Below are 16,158 nucleotides of genomic sequence, written 5' to 3'. Positions count from 1 at the left end.
CACGGGCCCAGCCGCTCCGCGGCATGTGGGACCTTCCCAGACCAGGGCACGAACCCGTGTCCCCTGCATCGGCAGGCGGACTCTCAGCCACTGTGCCACCAGGGAAGCCCAATGAACCTCTCTTGAGTGTCATTTTCTTCACCTGTGAAATAAAAGTACCTACAGCTTGGATTTTTGAAAGATTTAGTAAGAATACCTCTGTGTGTGTGTGTGAGTGACAGACAGAGAAAGAGAGAGAAGGAGAGACCATACGTTTGTACATATCTCTACGTGTATCTTTATAAAGACAGATGGCACAGAGTATATGGTTTCAGTACATCGATATGGTGACTACACAGTGAAATTTTAATACCATGTGTCACCTCAAACACTGCTAATAACATAGAGAAACATATTTACCTTAAAAACATTTCTTTTCAAATTGTAACAAAATTTTCTTCAGAAAGGTATGCAGAAAGTGATTAAAACTGAGTGCTTTCCTGGTCTCATGAAAACACTAAACAATCAGAAAGATAACAGATAAAAATATATAGTACTACCTCTTGTGTCTGGGTTTATCCATGATGTTGCACAGTGAATTTTCAAGGGACAGCCATTAAAAACCTTTGAAAAACATGCACCCATCTGGAAAAAACAAAAAATAACCAAATAAATCTAACGAGTCCTAGTCATTTGCCTTACAGTGGTATCACAAAGGTTTCAGGCACAACTGTCAGATGATATAAGATTTTACTTAGAAGAATCATTTTATTCTTCCTATCTTCTCAAATAAACAAAGCAGTAATAGCAACTAATTCTGCACAATAATTGCTTACAGAAGAATTACTTACATGTCCCACATTAAGAGTAATACAATATTCTCTGGTAAGAAGGAAATCATAATCTCTACAAAGGTGAAAATTTTCTTACTTGGTTTCATGAGCCTAAAAATAGCACTAAGCACTGAATTTAATATTACAAAGTGGAAAAGGTATGGTTGATTTGAAATTCATATACGGACTTTAACCTCAAAACAGAGATGTACTTTTAAAAAAAGTTGAGCAATCTGATTATTTTCCCTGGAAGGATTCAACAAAAAGCTTTAGTTTTTGATGTTAATATTTATTTATCAAGCTTACTTACAAACCTTTCAGATAATAAATACCTTATAGTGAAAAATAATATCACTCATTTGAACGTTTTTTGATAGTCAAAGAGTAAGATGTTAGTTTTGAAATTATTGTTCTGGTTAGAATAAAAAAATACAAGAAAGCTTACCCATTTAATTACTTTTACAAACAAAAACTTGGGGAAAAAAGAATACAGAAATATGTGGTAAGGACAGCATCGTGCATCATTTTAGAGCAGGAATGTTTTCTTTACCAACAGGGAGATAATACTGTGAGCGATTACTGTTGACTACAGTGGAGTAAAAATATTAACACAAAATAATCAAAATATTAAATCTTAAGATTTCCTTTTTACTCACAGAAACCTACCAACCAGTATTTTTTTTTTTTGAAGATGTTGGGGGTAGGAGTTTATTAATTAATTTATTTATTTTTGCTGTGTTGGGTCTTTGTTTCTGTGCGAGGGCTTTCTCTAGTTGTGGCAAGCGGGGGCCACTCTTCATCGCGGTGCGCGGGCCTCTCACTATCTCGGCCTCTCGTTGCGGAGCACAGGCTCCAGACGCACAGGCTCAGTAGTTGTGCCTCACAGACCTAGTTGCTCCACGACATGTGGGATCCTTCGAGAACAGGGCTCGAACCCGTGTCCCCCGCGTTAGCAGGCAGATCCTCAACCACTGCGCCACCAGGGAAGCCCCCCAACCAGTATCTTTAAGATTTTAGTTCCCAGAAAAGAACAATAGCCTGGCAATACCACCAGGTGGTAGGAGACCAGTAAAAAATGTTTTGATGGTGTAGGGCAGAAATTATATCACTTAACTAACCCTGATAATTATCCTTTAAGATAGGTACCAAAATTCACATATTAAGGTATTGCTAAACCCCTTAAAAATCCAAATGACGAAATGAGGTACAAAACAATCAAACCAGTCCCAACCTAAAGCTAGTTTGTATAGTTGGTCCATAGTTATCAGCTCTTCCCTGTCAACTGTATACCTGATAAAGGAATTTCATCTTGTAGCCCAAAAGGAAATCTCATCCCTATTGTATACATAAATCTCTAGCCTCAGGAGCCCTTTACACTCAAAACTTCTTTTTGTAAAATGAGGTATGATTATTTAGATCTTTATACTAATTAAAAGGTAGAGTTAAAAAGTAAAAAGGCTAAATAGTAGAGTTGGGAGGTTAAAAACCAGAAAAATTATGGACATTGTCTAAACTAGTATTACATAAGGTTTTAGATTAGAGATTTGTATCAGCGAAAATGTAGTTCTATCCATACTAACCTAAAATTACATTGAGTTAATATCATTTTAATCCTAAAAAGGACAGCATGGTATATATAGATATAAAAAACCTACAAGGACTATAACATAGGACATTTACGTTCTAGTTCTAGGTCTGGTTAGAGTTGGGTGCTGTTTTGTGATCTTGGTGACTAAGATCTTTGGGTCTCAGTTTCATTCATGGGCAAAAAATAGAGTTTGGGCCAGATGCTCCTTCAATGTTCCCTCTAGTTCTAAAATTCTATGTTTTTGATAACTGTGCATTTTTCACATTCCTTCAAAAATATGTGCAAAGAAAATATTAATAATTTTTGAATAAAGCAGCTTTTTAAAATGTATAATTTATCGTAATTTTCTTTTGAAAAGTTACTTTTCAGATATAATCAATTAATATGTAAATTAGCAATCTTTTAGTTTTTTTCAATAATAATGGATTCTTTCAAACAGGCAAAAAAATCCAACCAAAGGTACACATTCAAGCAATTATTTGTCATTGTATTTAGTTTGAGAACTTAACCTATTTGGTATTTATACTTACGTGCACTTTAGGTGTTGGGGGTAGGCCGTTACTAATAGGCTTCTAGAAAAAGAACACATGCATGATTATACTTCTTGTTGTTTGGTATATCAGTACTGTATTTCAAACACATGTATCAGAATAAAATACATGAATACATTCTCTTGGTCAAACAAAACATTATAGATAATACTGAAGTCCCCTATAATCCTTTCACACTCCACTTCTTCCTAGTACCTGCCCCCTCAAAATGGTTTATCGCGTATCCTTCCAAACTTTTCTCTAGGCAATTATATGTACTCATGTATTTGTGTATCCTTCCAGACCTTTTTGCACATATTTAGATACAATGTCCCCACAGAAGTACTGTTTTTGTGTGTGTTTTAGAACATAAACAGTTATTCACTGTTTATCAACTTGTTCTTTGCCTTAACATTGGGTCTTGGACAGCATAAGTACATTGACTCATTTGCTTTAACTGCAGCACAGTATGAATATAACATACTTTATTTAGCAATTCCCTAATTGTTATTGGATATTTAAAATTATTTTCAAATTTTTACTATAACAACAATATGGAAATGATCACCCTTGCACATACCTTACTACATGTGTGAATGTTTTTTTTTTAAGGTATGTTGTGAGAAGTGAAACTTCTGGAATATGGGGTCTGTACCTTTACATTTTAGTGGATACTGACTGCCAAACTGCCTTTCCAAGTGCCCACTTCATATCGCTCCCACCAGCAATGTACGAGAGTCCTGGTTCCTTATGGTCTCACAGACACTTAATGTTCTCAAACTGATAACAGTTTTTACAAGAGTAAAAAATGTTTTCTCCTGTGTTTCTCGTTAACTTGCATGCCACTGATTGCTAGGAAGGTTGAGAATCTTTGTAAAAAAGTTTTTCCTCTTCTGTGAATTCTTCCCACCCCCACCCCGCCCCCCCTTTTTTTTTAACTGAGTTACCTTTTTCTTATCTATTTGTTGGAGCTCCTTATATATCTAGACTTAAATATTTTATGTTATATATATATTACAAATGTTTTCTCCTAGTCTGCACATTATGTTAACCTTGTTTACAGAGTGTTTTGTCAAGTGAAGTTTTAAATTTTGATGGACTCAAATGCATGAATCATTGGTCATAGTATACTGATAATTTAAGGAGAGGAAAAATAGCACATCGCTCAACTATTACAATATTCTCAACAGTACCAGAAATTTCTCCAAGGGGCTACATTCCTGGGGTATATGATTTATCCCTGGAGAAGGAATCTCCTTGGGAGAGATTATAATTTAAACGTAAATTTAATGAAAGTCTAGGTTTCTTTTGAGGTTAATCTTAAGAGCGTTTTAAGGAATGACATTATAATTTTTTCTCAATCTCATATAAATCAGAATTGTTTAAATGAGACCAAAATTAAAAAGCTACTGTTAATTGATTTCATATACATGATACAAATGAAATATTCTGTGTAGTACTACTTACATGAGTAACTTTTAGACATTTCTAAAATTAAGACTATGAAATTTTACTTTGTAGATATGTTTATGAGGATGTACAGCCTAATACTGCCATCAATTTCTGATATTTTTTTTTCCATTTTGCAAATGATTTATGTACTTATTTTTTATCACATATCATCTATTTTAGCAAAACTTCATTTTTAATTAGGGAGCTCTGAATGTTCTGTCAGATTTAACTTAAGTACTGACAGAATTGGCTGTAAATAATTTCAAGAAGCTCTACAAACTGTAATCATGTTTCAATATACCAGGGATACTGTTTATCCTGATACAGTCATGACATATTTATTTCAGAATTATTGAGACTGTTAGTTTAATTACTAGTTCCTTATCCTGATAAAATAAGGTAATAGAAAAAGTGAATTAAAAGTGCATAAATTCAAAAATGTATTCATCTCTCAAAGGTTATTATACTGTGTTGCAAAATCATTAGGCTGCATTTTTATACTACCACATTAGCAGGGCTGCTAAAATTTAAACTGATGAAAGCAAAAAGGCACTACTCAGTTGTACAGACTTCATAAATCCTATTATTCCTACAGGACATTTCACTTTTGTTAAAAATGTCTTAAGTTTCACAAATTACAATGCATAACCCCAGTCAAGTGCTTTAACTGAATTATAAAAAATGGTATGTCATATCTATAGTGAAATCTTATGAAACAGTTGAACAGATACAGAACAAAAGCCTCTAGCAATGTGCTTAGTGCACAAAGTATAGCTGTATGCACATAACCATATGTCCTGTAAATTTCTAGAAAAATAACCAATGTCATTATACACAAAAACTTCTCCCAAAATACTGTCTTGTGATCTTATTGGCAACCGCTGAATTGGGAATTTTAAGGATTTTTTTTGTTTGTTTTAAGTTCTATGATGATGGACAAATGTTGCCTGATGATTAAGAGTAAATTCTTTACAAATGTTAACAATTTTTAATCTCCCTGATAAATTCTATTTATGTTTTAGTAGTTATGTCATAGTGTTTTATCTAACATTTGTAACAGGAATAGCTGGTAAGGCTAACTTCACCTTTCCTAAAGTGATATCTTATATCTATTAGAAAATAATCTTAATTTTTCTTCCTTGTTAGCTATTTTCTTTGAGTAAGAGTAGTAATATCACAAATTATGTAACAGAAATTTGTCCTGAGGTAGAAGCTATGGCTTTCCTTATCTGTCCATGTCCTTCCTTCAGTAAGTTCATTAGACTGTAAAAGCAATGTATAAGAATCATTCTAATCAACAAGAATAATATTTTCTCAACAATCACAAGAATACTAAGTGTTTAGCTGTATGCAGAGGTCACATTTTATAATATGCAATATAACAAATTGGCCTAAATAATTTGAAGAGTAGAAAGCTTTCATTCATGTTTACCATAGCGAAGTCATTTTTTTCAAGATTTAAACAATCTATTATCATTATAATTCATATATTAAAATATAAACATACAAATTTAAAATATATAATTGCTAGAGTTCCATCAATTATAACTGCAAAACTAATTTAATAGTGAAAAAGGAAACACATATAAGTAGAGCTTATGAATATAAATACCTACTGGTACATCTTTCTTTTCTTTCCTCGCAAGGTTTGTGCCTCTGTGGTCATTCTGTTGTTGATATAATGAACCGTCTCGTTCACCGTTTAACTGGAAGGAGCTCACTCCATTTCCTTCAGTAAGATATATTTAAATATATTAGAAAAGGATTAATTTTTATGAAAATTTTCATTCAGAAAATTATCAAGTAGGAAACAAAAAATATTATCTCTGAGACAGTTTCAGCCTTCATTTGGGATTACCCTATCAGAATATTTACTACTGTAAGAAGTCTTATATATATATGTTCTTCTACTTTTATCTCTATTTCTTTCACATATGCAAAAAATTCAGGCTGTATCTAAGTACATATATTTGTGTTAAAAATAAAAGAAATACTGAATACATAACTACTTTCAGGAAAGGGGCAATTTATAGTCTGTTATCCAAGAAACATTAGTTGCTCTTTTTTTAATTTCTTCTTTTGCATAACACACAAGACACTTTACAGTATTAAAACAGTACCTTCTAGTATTACTTTGGAGGCAAATACCTAGCAAATACTGACAATCATTTTTCTAAAAATGATTAAATGAAATAAAATAAAGGAGTCAGGCAAGGTATCCTCTTCTTTTTCTAAAACAGTAGTAGCCTAGGACCAAACACATTTTCCTTGTTTGTTCAGAGTTTAATTTCTTTTGTTGTCACACTCTAGATATATAACGAATTGGGTACAAACGATTCTCCAAAAGAGGGAAGGCTAGATATGAAATGAGAAAGAAAAGGCAAAATATCCCAGACTGGGTCATAGGTAATCCTGTCATAAAAACACTTCAAACGATGAGGCAAAAAGCAGAAAACATCTCTAGAGCCATTGCCTTCCCTCTCCCTTCCGCAAAGGAATTTCAAATAATCTCTTAAAAGGAGTCCCTCCATTTTTTTCACACATTATGAAAACCTGGCAACATTCTTATTTCACCTTCCCTTCCCCCATTACCTAAAGCAACAGGCTTCTGTGGAGGTAACCTGGGAGGTGGTGGCCTAGGTGGAACTTGGGAGGGCTTTGCTGGGCTCTCTGACGTGGGACATCTCTTGATTGTTCCTTGATTATCATCCTCAGTAGAATGAGTTTCCTGTGGTATGAATATGGACTTAGGCTGAAATAATACAGAAAAGGAGACCAATGATTACACATGAAATTATTCGTGTTTCATTAAACATGAAAAATACTGAATATCTGCCCTGAAGTAAATATTATTATATATCAGAGGCTTGCAAACTGTGTTTACTAGTTGAGTTTCAACTCTTATTGGATTATTCAACTATCTGGTTCAGGTAATCTTAATATATATCCTAAAAATGTACACCTAAAATATTTTCTCAGGAAAAAAAAAGACCTGTTTCTATTAATTCCTCACAAGCCTGCCCACTTAGACTTGCCAAATAAAAATATTCTGGTCTTTACGATCCCCAATCTAAATGAGTCTCCTTTTATTTTAAACATTCAGGCTAATCAAAGTTCAGCTCCTTACAAGGCTAATCTAAACTGTCTCTTTAAGGTGACTCATTATCTTTTATGTTAATGCTTAATCTTTCAGACAGGGGGCAGAAGAAGATGCCAATGAAAATTTTATCAAATGAGAGAATACTAACTCAGCAATATGGGATACCTGGGGAACTCTGTGCAGACAATGGAAAAAGCTTCAGTCAGCTGAAGGTTTGGAGAATTTATAAATTCTTATAATGTGTCCCTTATTAGGAAGACTGCTCAGCACTTATCTCTTTGAAGTTCAGATCTCTGTATTTCTGCTAATGTAAAACTGAACAAGCAAGAACAGTCCTATTTACCTGGGTGAATCGTGATTTTCTTAAAAGTAAAATAAAAACAAAATATAGTAATACACTGGATATCTAGACTGGTCAGACTCCAATTCTCATTTATAAATCAATTTATAATTGATTGCAAACCTTACAACTCATTTTATAAACAGTCCATTTTATAATTAGAATTTGCTATGCATATGAACTTAATCAGCTGCTAGTAGATTATAGATTTTGAAGAAAAAAATCTTATTAAAAGTATGAGTTTTCTAACCCAAGTGAAATATTAATCCATTAATTTAATCATTTTCATGTACAAATTTCTGGAACTTATTATTTAGAATAAACACCAAATGACAAGTTGGATGATTTAAAAAAGACAAACAAAAACAATCACAATTGTCTACTTATATCATGGTTAGTAACTTCTTCATGACTTTTCTTTGTGGATCCCAAGTTTAAATAAGCCACAGAGTAAGTATTAATACAGTATTAAAGTGGCAGACACACGTACACAATTCAAACCGAGAAACAAATCTGCTTACCTTTGGTGGCAAAGGAGGTGGAACTTTTGCTTTCATGGTTGAACTATAAAAACATAAACACTTAGAATCAGAACTCGTCATTTTACAAACAAATCATTACTAAAATATGATTATTTTTTTAAAGATATGGAAGAAAATTTTGTATAAATAAGTTTCTTTTTCTAAGGTTATGAGTGATTTTCAAAATACTTTGTGAAATGTTCAAGTTATGCTAAATGAAGTATTATTCAAAAGTAACTGAGTAGATATGCTTTCCTTTTTTTTTTTTTTCGTGGTACACAGGCCTCTCACTGTTGTGGCCTCTCCCATTGTGGAGCACAGGCTCCGGACGCACAGGCTCAGCGGCCATGGCTCACGGGCCCAGCTGCTCCATGGCATGTGGGATCTTCCCGGACCGGGGCACGAACCCGTGTCCCCTGCATTGGCAGGCGGACTCTCAACCACTGCGCCACCAGGGAAGCCCTAGATATGCTTTCTTGTTTTCAAATATTATTTTAGTAATTAAAACTGGAAAAGATAGCCACAATTCCAATTTATATCAATTGAAAGGTAAATAATATAAAAACACAAGCAACAGTTGGTTTAAGGAAAAATAGCAAAATGATATAAAAATATATTACAATGTAAGCTTCATTTTTACTACTGTTAGATATGGAATATCTCTGATGAAGCTCATCAAAAGCTATATACATACTCTATGAAATTACTGGCAGAATTTTTTGGTTGAAGCTAAGATTCCTTACAACTCAGAACTGGAGTTCTAGAAGTACTAAAAATTAAAAGATTATGGAGCATATACTCTCAGATGAGCAGACTGAGGCCCAGAGAGGTTAAGTGACCTGATTCAAGGTCACAGAGTGGTGAGGTAGAAAGGAAAATCAATGCCCCAGCTGCTTCTCAGGTGTTTCTGTCACTCTACCATGAAACTGCATCTTTCTTTAAAAACAAACAAAAAACAAAACCCCCAAAACTAAAAGGACTAAATATTAATAATTACGTAAGTGAAAATATTCTCCCCTCAAAAATACATTTATATCCAAATTATTTATTTGAAACATATCAGATGAAATTTAATCAACTATATAGTAAGACTCTTTGTAGCTGTAGTAATAATTACAGCTATTACTGACTAATTTATAACATTAAACTACAGGATATGTTTACTGTCTTTGTAAATTTTTTTCAAAGTTCTTTTTTTATCAACTTGTGCTATGGACTGAATTGTGTCCACTCAAAATTTGTAGGTTGAAACCCTAATCTCCAATGTGCTTGTATTTGGACACAGGGCTTCTAGGAGGTAACTGAGGTTAAATGAGATCATATGGGTGGGGAGCGAATCCAACAGAATTGGTGGCTTTATAAGAGGAAGAGATCTCGATCTCGATCTCTCTCTGTCTCTCTGTGCACAGACTGAGAAAAGGCCACGTGAAGACACAGCAAGAAGGCAGCTGCCTACAAGCCAGGATGAGGGCCCTCACCGGGAACTAAATCTGCGGGCACCTTATCTTGGACATCCCAGCCTCCAGAACTGTGACAAATCTCTGTTGTTCAAGCCACTCAGTCCATGATATTTTGTTATGGCAGCCTGAGCTAAGACATATTTTGGTACTAAGAAGTGGGGTGCTATTGTAATAAATACATAAAAATGTGGAAGCAGTTATGGAACTGGGTAGTAGGTAAAGGCTGGAAGAGTTTGGGGGTACATGCTAGAAGTATAGACGTTAAGAGCAAGAGGTCAATGAGAAAAGAGGAGAGCCGGTGAGAAAGCTTCCATCTTCTTAGAGAATACACAAATAGTCATTAACAGAATGTCCTTTAATGGATATTAAAGGCCATTCTGGTGAGGTCTCAAGATGGAAATGATGAACGAGTTATTGGAAACTGGAGGAAAGGTAATCATTGTTATAAAGTGGCAGAGAACTTGGATGAATTGTGTTCATGTTCTAGTGTTTTGTGGAAGGAAAATCTGCAAGGGATGAAATCGGATAGTTAGCTGAGGAGATTTCTAAGCCAAGTGCTGAAGGAGAGGCTTGGTTCTTTCTGACTGCTTACAGTGAAATGTGATTGTATTTGGAGATAGTGCTTCTGGGAGGTTATTAAGGTTAACTGAGGTCATAAGAATGAGGTCCTAATCAGACAGGACTGGTGGCCTTATAAAAAGAGGGAGAGAGATTTCCCTCTTTGCATGCACACACTGAGCAAAGTCCATCTGAGGACATACTGAGAAGGCAGCCACCTGCAAGCCTGGAAGAGAGCTCTCACCAGGAACTAAACTGTCCAGCAGCCCAGCCTCCAGACCATGAGAAATAAATACCAGTCTATGGTATTTTGTTAAGGATGCCCGAACCGACTAATACAATTAGAACAGAGAAAAGGAAAGAAACTGTGGTACAACCCATGATACTACATTATTAATGATATTAAAATTACTTCAATATTAAGCTGTCAGATTTACTAAATCAGGTCAAATGACACTTTTTCTTTTACCAAAAATGGAAACAGAACTTACTGTTTAGATTCATCATCATCCCCTTCATCATCTTCTAAATGTGCCACATGCCCTCTAAGGATAAAGAAGGATAATTCCACTGTTACCAAATGGACTTTACCACCAAAACAGCTTAAGAAGAAATTTTAGAAAATGCAGGAAGGGCTACTGTAGGACAGAATTTTATTTCTATGTCTTTACAGGATTCAGGATATTAAAACAACAACAACAACACAATCTTAGGCTACATGATAGAGAAGGGGGTAAAGGACTTTACTCATCTGTAACAAAGTATTTTAAGCTTAATTAAAAATTAAAGTTACCGCTGATGTAATTCTTCTTCAACAGACTTCAGAAGACTCCTTAGGAGAAAAATAAAAATTAATGTGAATAAAGCAAAGAAATACTAAGTACAATTTTTCATCACTTTAACCTTATCTATACATTTAAAACACTTTTTTACTATTCACTAAAAACTTGCTGTAACGATCATCGCTATACCATAAAACATCAGGTTATATTTAATGAGGTATCTATTTTCTGTTGCTAATGTCTTTATACATGTATTTTAAATGAACAAAATAAATCCAAGTGTTTATTGAAAAATACCAATTCAGACAAAGGACAACCCACCATGAAATGTCACAACTGGGACTGACAAAACAATAATTGCAGGGTCATAGTCAGGGGTTTCCAGGATTTAAATTTTACCTGGAATATTTTACCTGACACCTGAAATTATATTTTCTTTTTCTTAATGTAAGAAAGGTGACACACTTTAAAAAAACATCATGCTCTCAGGCAATCCTACAAAATGAAACTCAACGTGTTGGATCTCTGCAAAAGCATGCATGCATGTGATGTGAATACATGAATGTAGTAGCACTTTGCTTTCACAGAAGACACTCACTTACCTGAAGTATCTGTTCTCCAGTGGTGTACTGGCAAACACATTTACACTTTTGGGAGACTAAGCCTGTATCAGACCAGGTGCGAGGATTTTATCATTAGGAGCAATTTATAAAACTTTGATATTCAGGAACGTAAGAGAGAACTCACGGCATTCCTGAAGTTCCCTTACTTCTTTTCACTGCAAGTTCATGCAACATACCTCCTATATTATACTCTTCAAGCATCAGAAACTCAATAGCCTTCTTAAAGCTAACGAGATAGAAATACGGTTACTGACAGATTACTGTGGTAAAAGTGATTCAGCAGAAAATTTACTCTCCTCTAATCATTTCCCCTTCCTATATATAGTGGAAAAAACTGCCCTCAGAATTATCAAAGCATAAAACCAGAGAAACTGAAAGATATGGTTAGCTGGTATAAATAATTAATAGAATAGACTTTAGCCATCAAATGTTTTAATCAGGATAGTTTAATAACAATTTAAGTATTAAAAAGTGACAAAGTTTTAAATCTGGACTTGTAAATGACATAGGAAAACCATAAACTAATTGCAAATCCTATTTTGCAGATAAAAAAATTAAGGTACTTCAGTCAAATGTATTACCTATTCACAAAGCTCTTCAAGGACTAGCTCTAAGAAGACAGGACTTCTACCTAGAGGCAGTATAGCAAAATGATGACAGGTTGTGAAGCAAAGACAGCCTGAATCTGAATCCTGCCTCTGCCACTGTAAGCTATGTGGCCTTCAATAAGTTACTCTGATTTTCCTAAGCAAAATGGGAATTACAATAGTACCTATGTCAAAATGTTTATCTGCAGATACAATTAATTATTTCTTTGAATAGTATTTCAGAGCACAGTAAGTACTCAATTAGTGTTTTCTTTATTATTATCAACTAAGCAACATTTCTCTAAACCAGCAATTCTCAAAGCACGGTCTGGGGATCCTGGGGGTCCTTTAGGGTCCGGTAAGAGGTCTGCAAGGTAAAAAAACTATTTTCATAATCTAAAGCACTTTTTTTTTTTTTTTTTACTCTTAATTCACTCTTTTTCTTTCTTTTTTCACTCTTACTATTTCATTGAGAATGAAACGCTGGAGTTTTCTGGAGACTATGAGATGTATGATATCATAATAGATTAGTAACAGATATGAGAATCCAGCTGTCTTCTATTAAGCCAGACGTTAAGGAGATCTGCAAAGAATATAAAACAATCCCACCTTTCTTACTAATATTATTTTGTTTCAGGAAAAAAACAGCTATTCTTCATAAAAAATGTTATTTGTGGTCCTCAGCAAAATGTTTGCTGTATTATACTGACATATCTAAAGCTGCTTCTAAGTATCATGAGAGGAACAAAGTGGTGTTGCAAAGAGGGTACCATTAAGAGGTGGCATTTGAATTGGTTCTTTTTTTTTTTAAAGACTTTTTTTGATGTGGACCATTTTTAAAGTCTTCATTGAATTTGTTACAATACTGCTTCTGTTTTATGTTTTGGTTTTTTGGCAACGAGGCATGTGAGATCTTAGCTCCTGACCAGGGATCGAACCCACACCCCCTGCATTGGAAGGTGAAGTCTTAACCACTGGATCACCAGGGAAGTCCCTGAACTGCTTCTTAAAGATGAGGAATTTTTTAATACACACAAAATTTTTTTTATGATAACATGGAATGAGTATATTACTATTTGAAATAAATATTTTGAAAAGTTTTCAGTTTAAATTTCCAGTACTATAAATATTGATATTTATAAGTGATATAACCAAAAGCTCATTAGAATCCTTAATAATTTTTAAGACCATAAAGGGATCCTGAGACTAAAAATTTCAGAAGCACTGCTTTAAATTATTTTACCAAATTAAATGTAATATCTCTGAACTGTACAGTGGGCTTTCACATCATCTTAGAAGATGTGAAAACAAACTTCTTCTTAAGCATGTGACAATATTTTTTGAGCCATTTCTTCTTCCAGTAGAGAATATTAGCATTTGAAAATAATTAAGAGGAGAATTTAAATGTAGTTTATTTTCAGTTTACCATATTTAGTTGGACTTATATGGCATTCCACTTTTTGAAACATTATCTTCCTGGGAGTATACGTTCTGTAAGAATAAGAGAACATGAAAAAGCAGCTATCCTAAGGCTAGGGACTCATATGTATATTTTTAAATTCATTTACTTGTAAATTTCCTACTATGTGTTAAGATATTTTGTTAATAAAGTTACAGAACTCATGAAGTCTTAATGAAAAGTAGAAAATATGATTTGCTTTTCAGCCTTTATAAAAGAGAAAATGAAATATGGCTAATTTGCATAAAGGTTCATTTATACCGTATCTTGAGAGCATTGGAGAAAAATGTGATACTGATTTAATCACCAATACTGGATGTGACATAATAAATAATGTCACTATTCACTGGTCTACTTGGATTCCTCTATTATGGAATTCTGAGAAAGTAATGAATAAAACAAAACAAAAATGATGCCCTCATACTGAACTACTAAGTCAACTGAAAATGACCAGAAAATCTGGATGAACAGGTTAAAAATGGAAAAACATGCAAACATAGATCATAGATTTAACTGATAAAGTGAAGAAACCGATAGGGAGAGGAGTCAAAAATCACCACCAAAGTATTTGGCATCTTTGAATTAGCTGCTGGTTACTAGAACCATTCAAAATTGCCTAACTGACTCAAAACAATCTGTAAGTACTGCCCTGATTAGATTTGAGAACAAACCAAAAAACTTCCCTATTTCTTTAAAACCGAAAAGCAATTTTATTCTCTCATATTCACTTGCTCTTACAATCAACATTGACTGAGTAAACACTACAAATAAGGGCAACTAATGTGTATTAAACCCTAAATGTGCTAAATGCTTTACAATGATTATTCCATTTCACCCTTAGCATACTATGAGGCAGGTACTATTATAATCCCCATTTATTAGAGAAAATTGAGGTAAATTTCTCCAAGTTACACAGTTTGTAGCAAGAGACAGTTCTGACTCTGGATCTGGCATTTACTACTACTATACTTAATTATGCCAGGAATTTCCTTTCACTACTATTTAAGTCTTTAGAAGAGAATTCATTTTTAGAACTTTTGCTCTACATTAAAAACAAAATCAGAAATAATTTAGAGTTTTCTTTTAAAAATAGTATTTTGTTGGTTTAAATAGTCAGAAAAGTTGACCCCAATAATAACAATTCAAAAGAAAACAACCCAGTAAGTCAAAACACATATGCATTCTGTTAAAAAAACAAACAAACTTAGTTCCTGCGTGGTCTGGAATAGGCAGAAACCCATAAATGGAAATCTGTCTGCCTGATCACCTATGGAGAAAGCAGGAAATCCTGTGAGTTTTAAAACACTGCCTAGTCACAAGAATAAAGCAGACATAGCAGTACAGTAAGAGAAGTGCTACATCCATGCTCATGTCACATGTATGTATATACCTGTACACGAAACACAGCCAAAGGGCAAACTTTGGGGCAACCTACCTTGCCAGTGATTCGTTATATAGAATAAAGTTCCTTAAGCAGGGATCCAATTAATCAAAAAATGAAGGTTGGGGAAATTATTAACATTTACCTAGCCAAAGTAACTATATAATATGAAAATGTCTAACAATCAAAAAATCAGACAATGGGGACTAAGGAATCTAGAAAAGCATTTAATGATAGGCCATTTTGGGGGTATTTTTGCAAGTATATAATATAAAAATATATTTAAAATAAACCAAAGTAAATGAAATATTTTTCAAAATTATACAATCTCTTAAAAATACATCAAACTTTGCTAACAAGATCCTTAAAACTAGTGACCTGAAATTTAGACAAAATAACACAAAAACACATCAGAATTTATTTGCTAACCCATTATGAGACAAACTTTCCTTTGTTGCCCATCAACAAATCAAGACAAACTATAAACAGCAAATATTACTATTTTGATAAAATTTCATTTTTCAACCAGGGAAATTTTAGACTTATTTTCCATTTTAGGAAACATAAGGTTTAAAACAAAAACAAAAACTTCATGTTATTTAACTGAAGTTCAGCAAAATCAAAACTAATGCATTTCTCTAGCTTGTCATTCAAAGTCGTTTCTGGGTTAAGAAAAGAGTATTTAAACATTTCGTTTATAAAAAAAGAAACATGATTTTGCATTATTATCTCTAAATCTGAGTTGCTTGTCTTTTAGTCACCTGCTTAACTTAAGATATTAACATATTTTAACTAAACTATGGGTATATAATATGTCTCAACCCTCTAATGTCACTGAAATTATATTTGGAAATTTTAAGTAGTTCTGATTATTGAAATAATATCTACATATAGCTGGGAGATTTTGGCAATTTAAATATTTCCCTATAAATTAGCTTTTATAATGATAGTTCATCCATGAACTC

At 33.5% G+C, this 16,158-nt stretch overlaps 1 protein-coding gene across 6 annotated transcripts in view; it reads right to left on the bottom strand.

Moving 5' to 3' along the window:
- Positions 1 to 16,158, bottom strand: part of MAP4K3 (mitogen-activated protein kinase kinase kinase kinase 3) — a 189,034-nt gene that overhangs the window by 23,799 nt on the left and 149,077 nt on the right. For 4 of the 6 annotated variants that reach the window (XM_067703185.1, XM_067703187.1, XM_067703191.1 and 1 more), the window contains 8 exons: positions 15,248 to 15,280; positions 11,155 to 11,193; positions 10,853 to 10,906; positions 8,344 to 8,386; positions 6,975 to 7,134; positions 5,999 to 6,111; positions 2,931 to 2,972; positions 540 to 624 (listed from right to left, as the gene is read on the bottom strand). In XM_067703185.1, coding sequence (XP_067559286.1) covers positions 540 to 624; positions 2,931 to 2,972; positions 5,999 to 6,111; positions 6,975 to 7,134; positions 8,344 to 8,386; positions 10,853 to 10,906; positions 11,155 to 11,193; positions 15,248 to 15,280 — 569 coding nt within the window. The remainder of the gene's footprint in view (positions 1 to 539; positions 625 to 2,930; positions 2,973 to 5,998; positions 6,112 to 6,974; positions 7,135 to 8,343; positions 8,387 to 10,852; positions 10,907 to 11,154; positions 11,194 to 15,247; positions 15,281 to 16,158) is intronic. The other 2 variants (XM_067703186.1, XM_067703188.1) reach the window with 1 other exon arrangement.

This window comes from Pseudorca crassidens, chromosome 14 (assembly GCF_039906515.1).
Source record: "Pseudorca crassidens isolate mPseCra1 chromosome 14, mPseCra1.hap1, whole genome shotgun sequence".
NCBI classification, from domain to species: domain Eukaryota; kingdom Metazoa; phylum Chordata; class Mammalia; order Artiodactyla; family Delphinidae; genus Pseudorca; species Pseudorca crassidens.
This window is presented reverse-complemented; position numbering and strand designations above follow the sequence as displayed.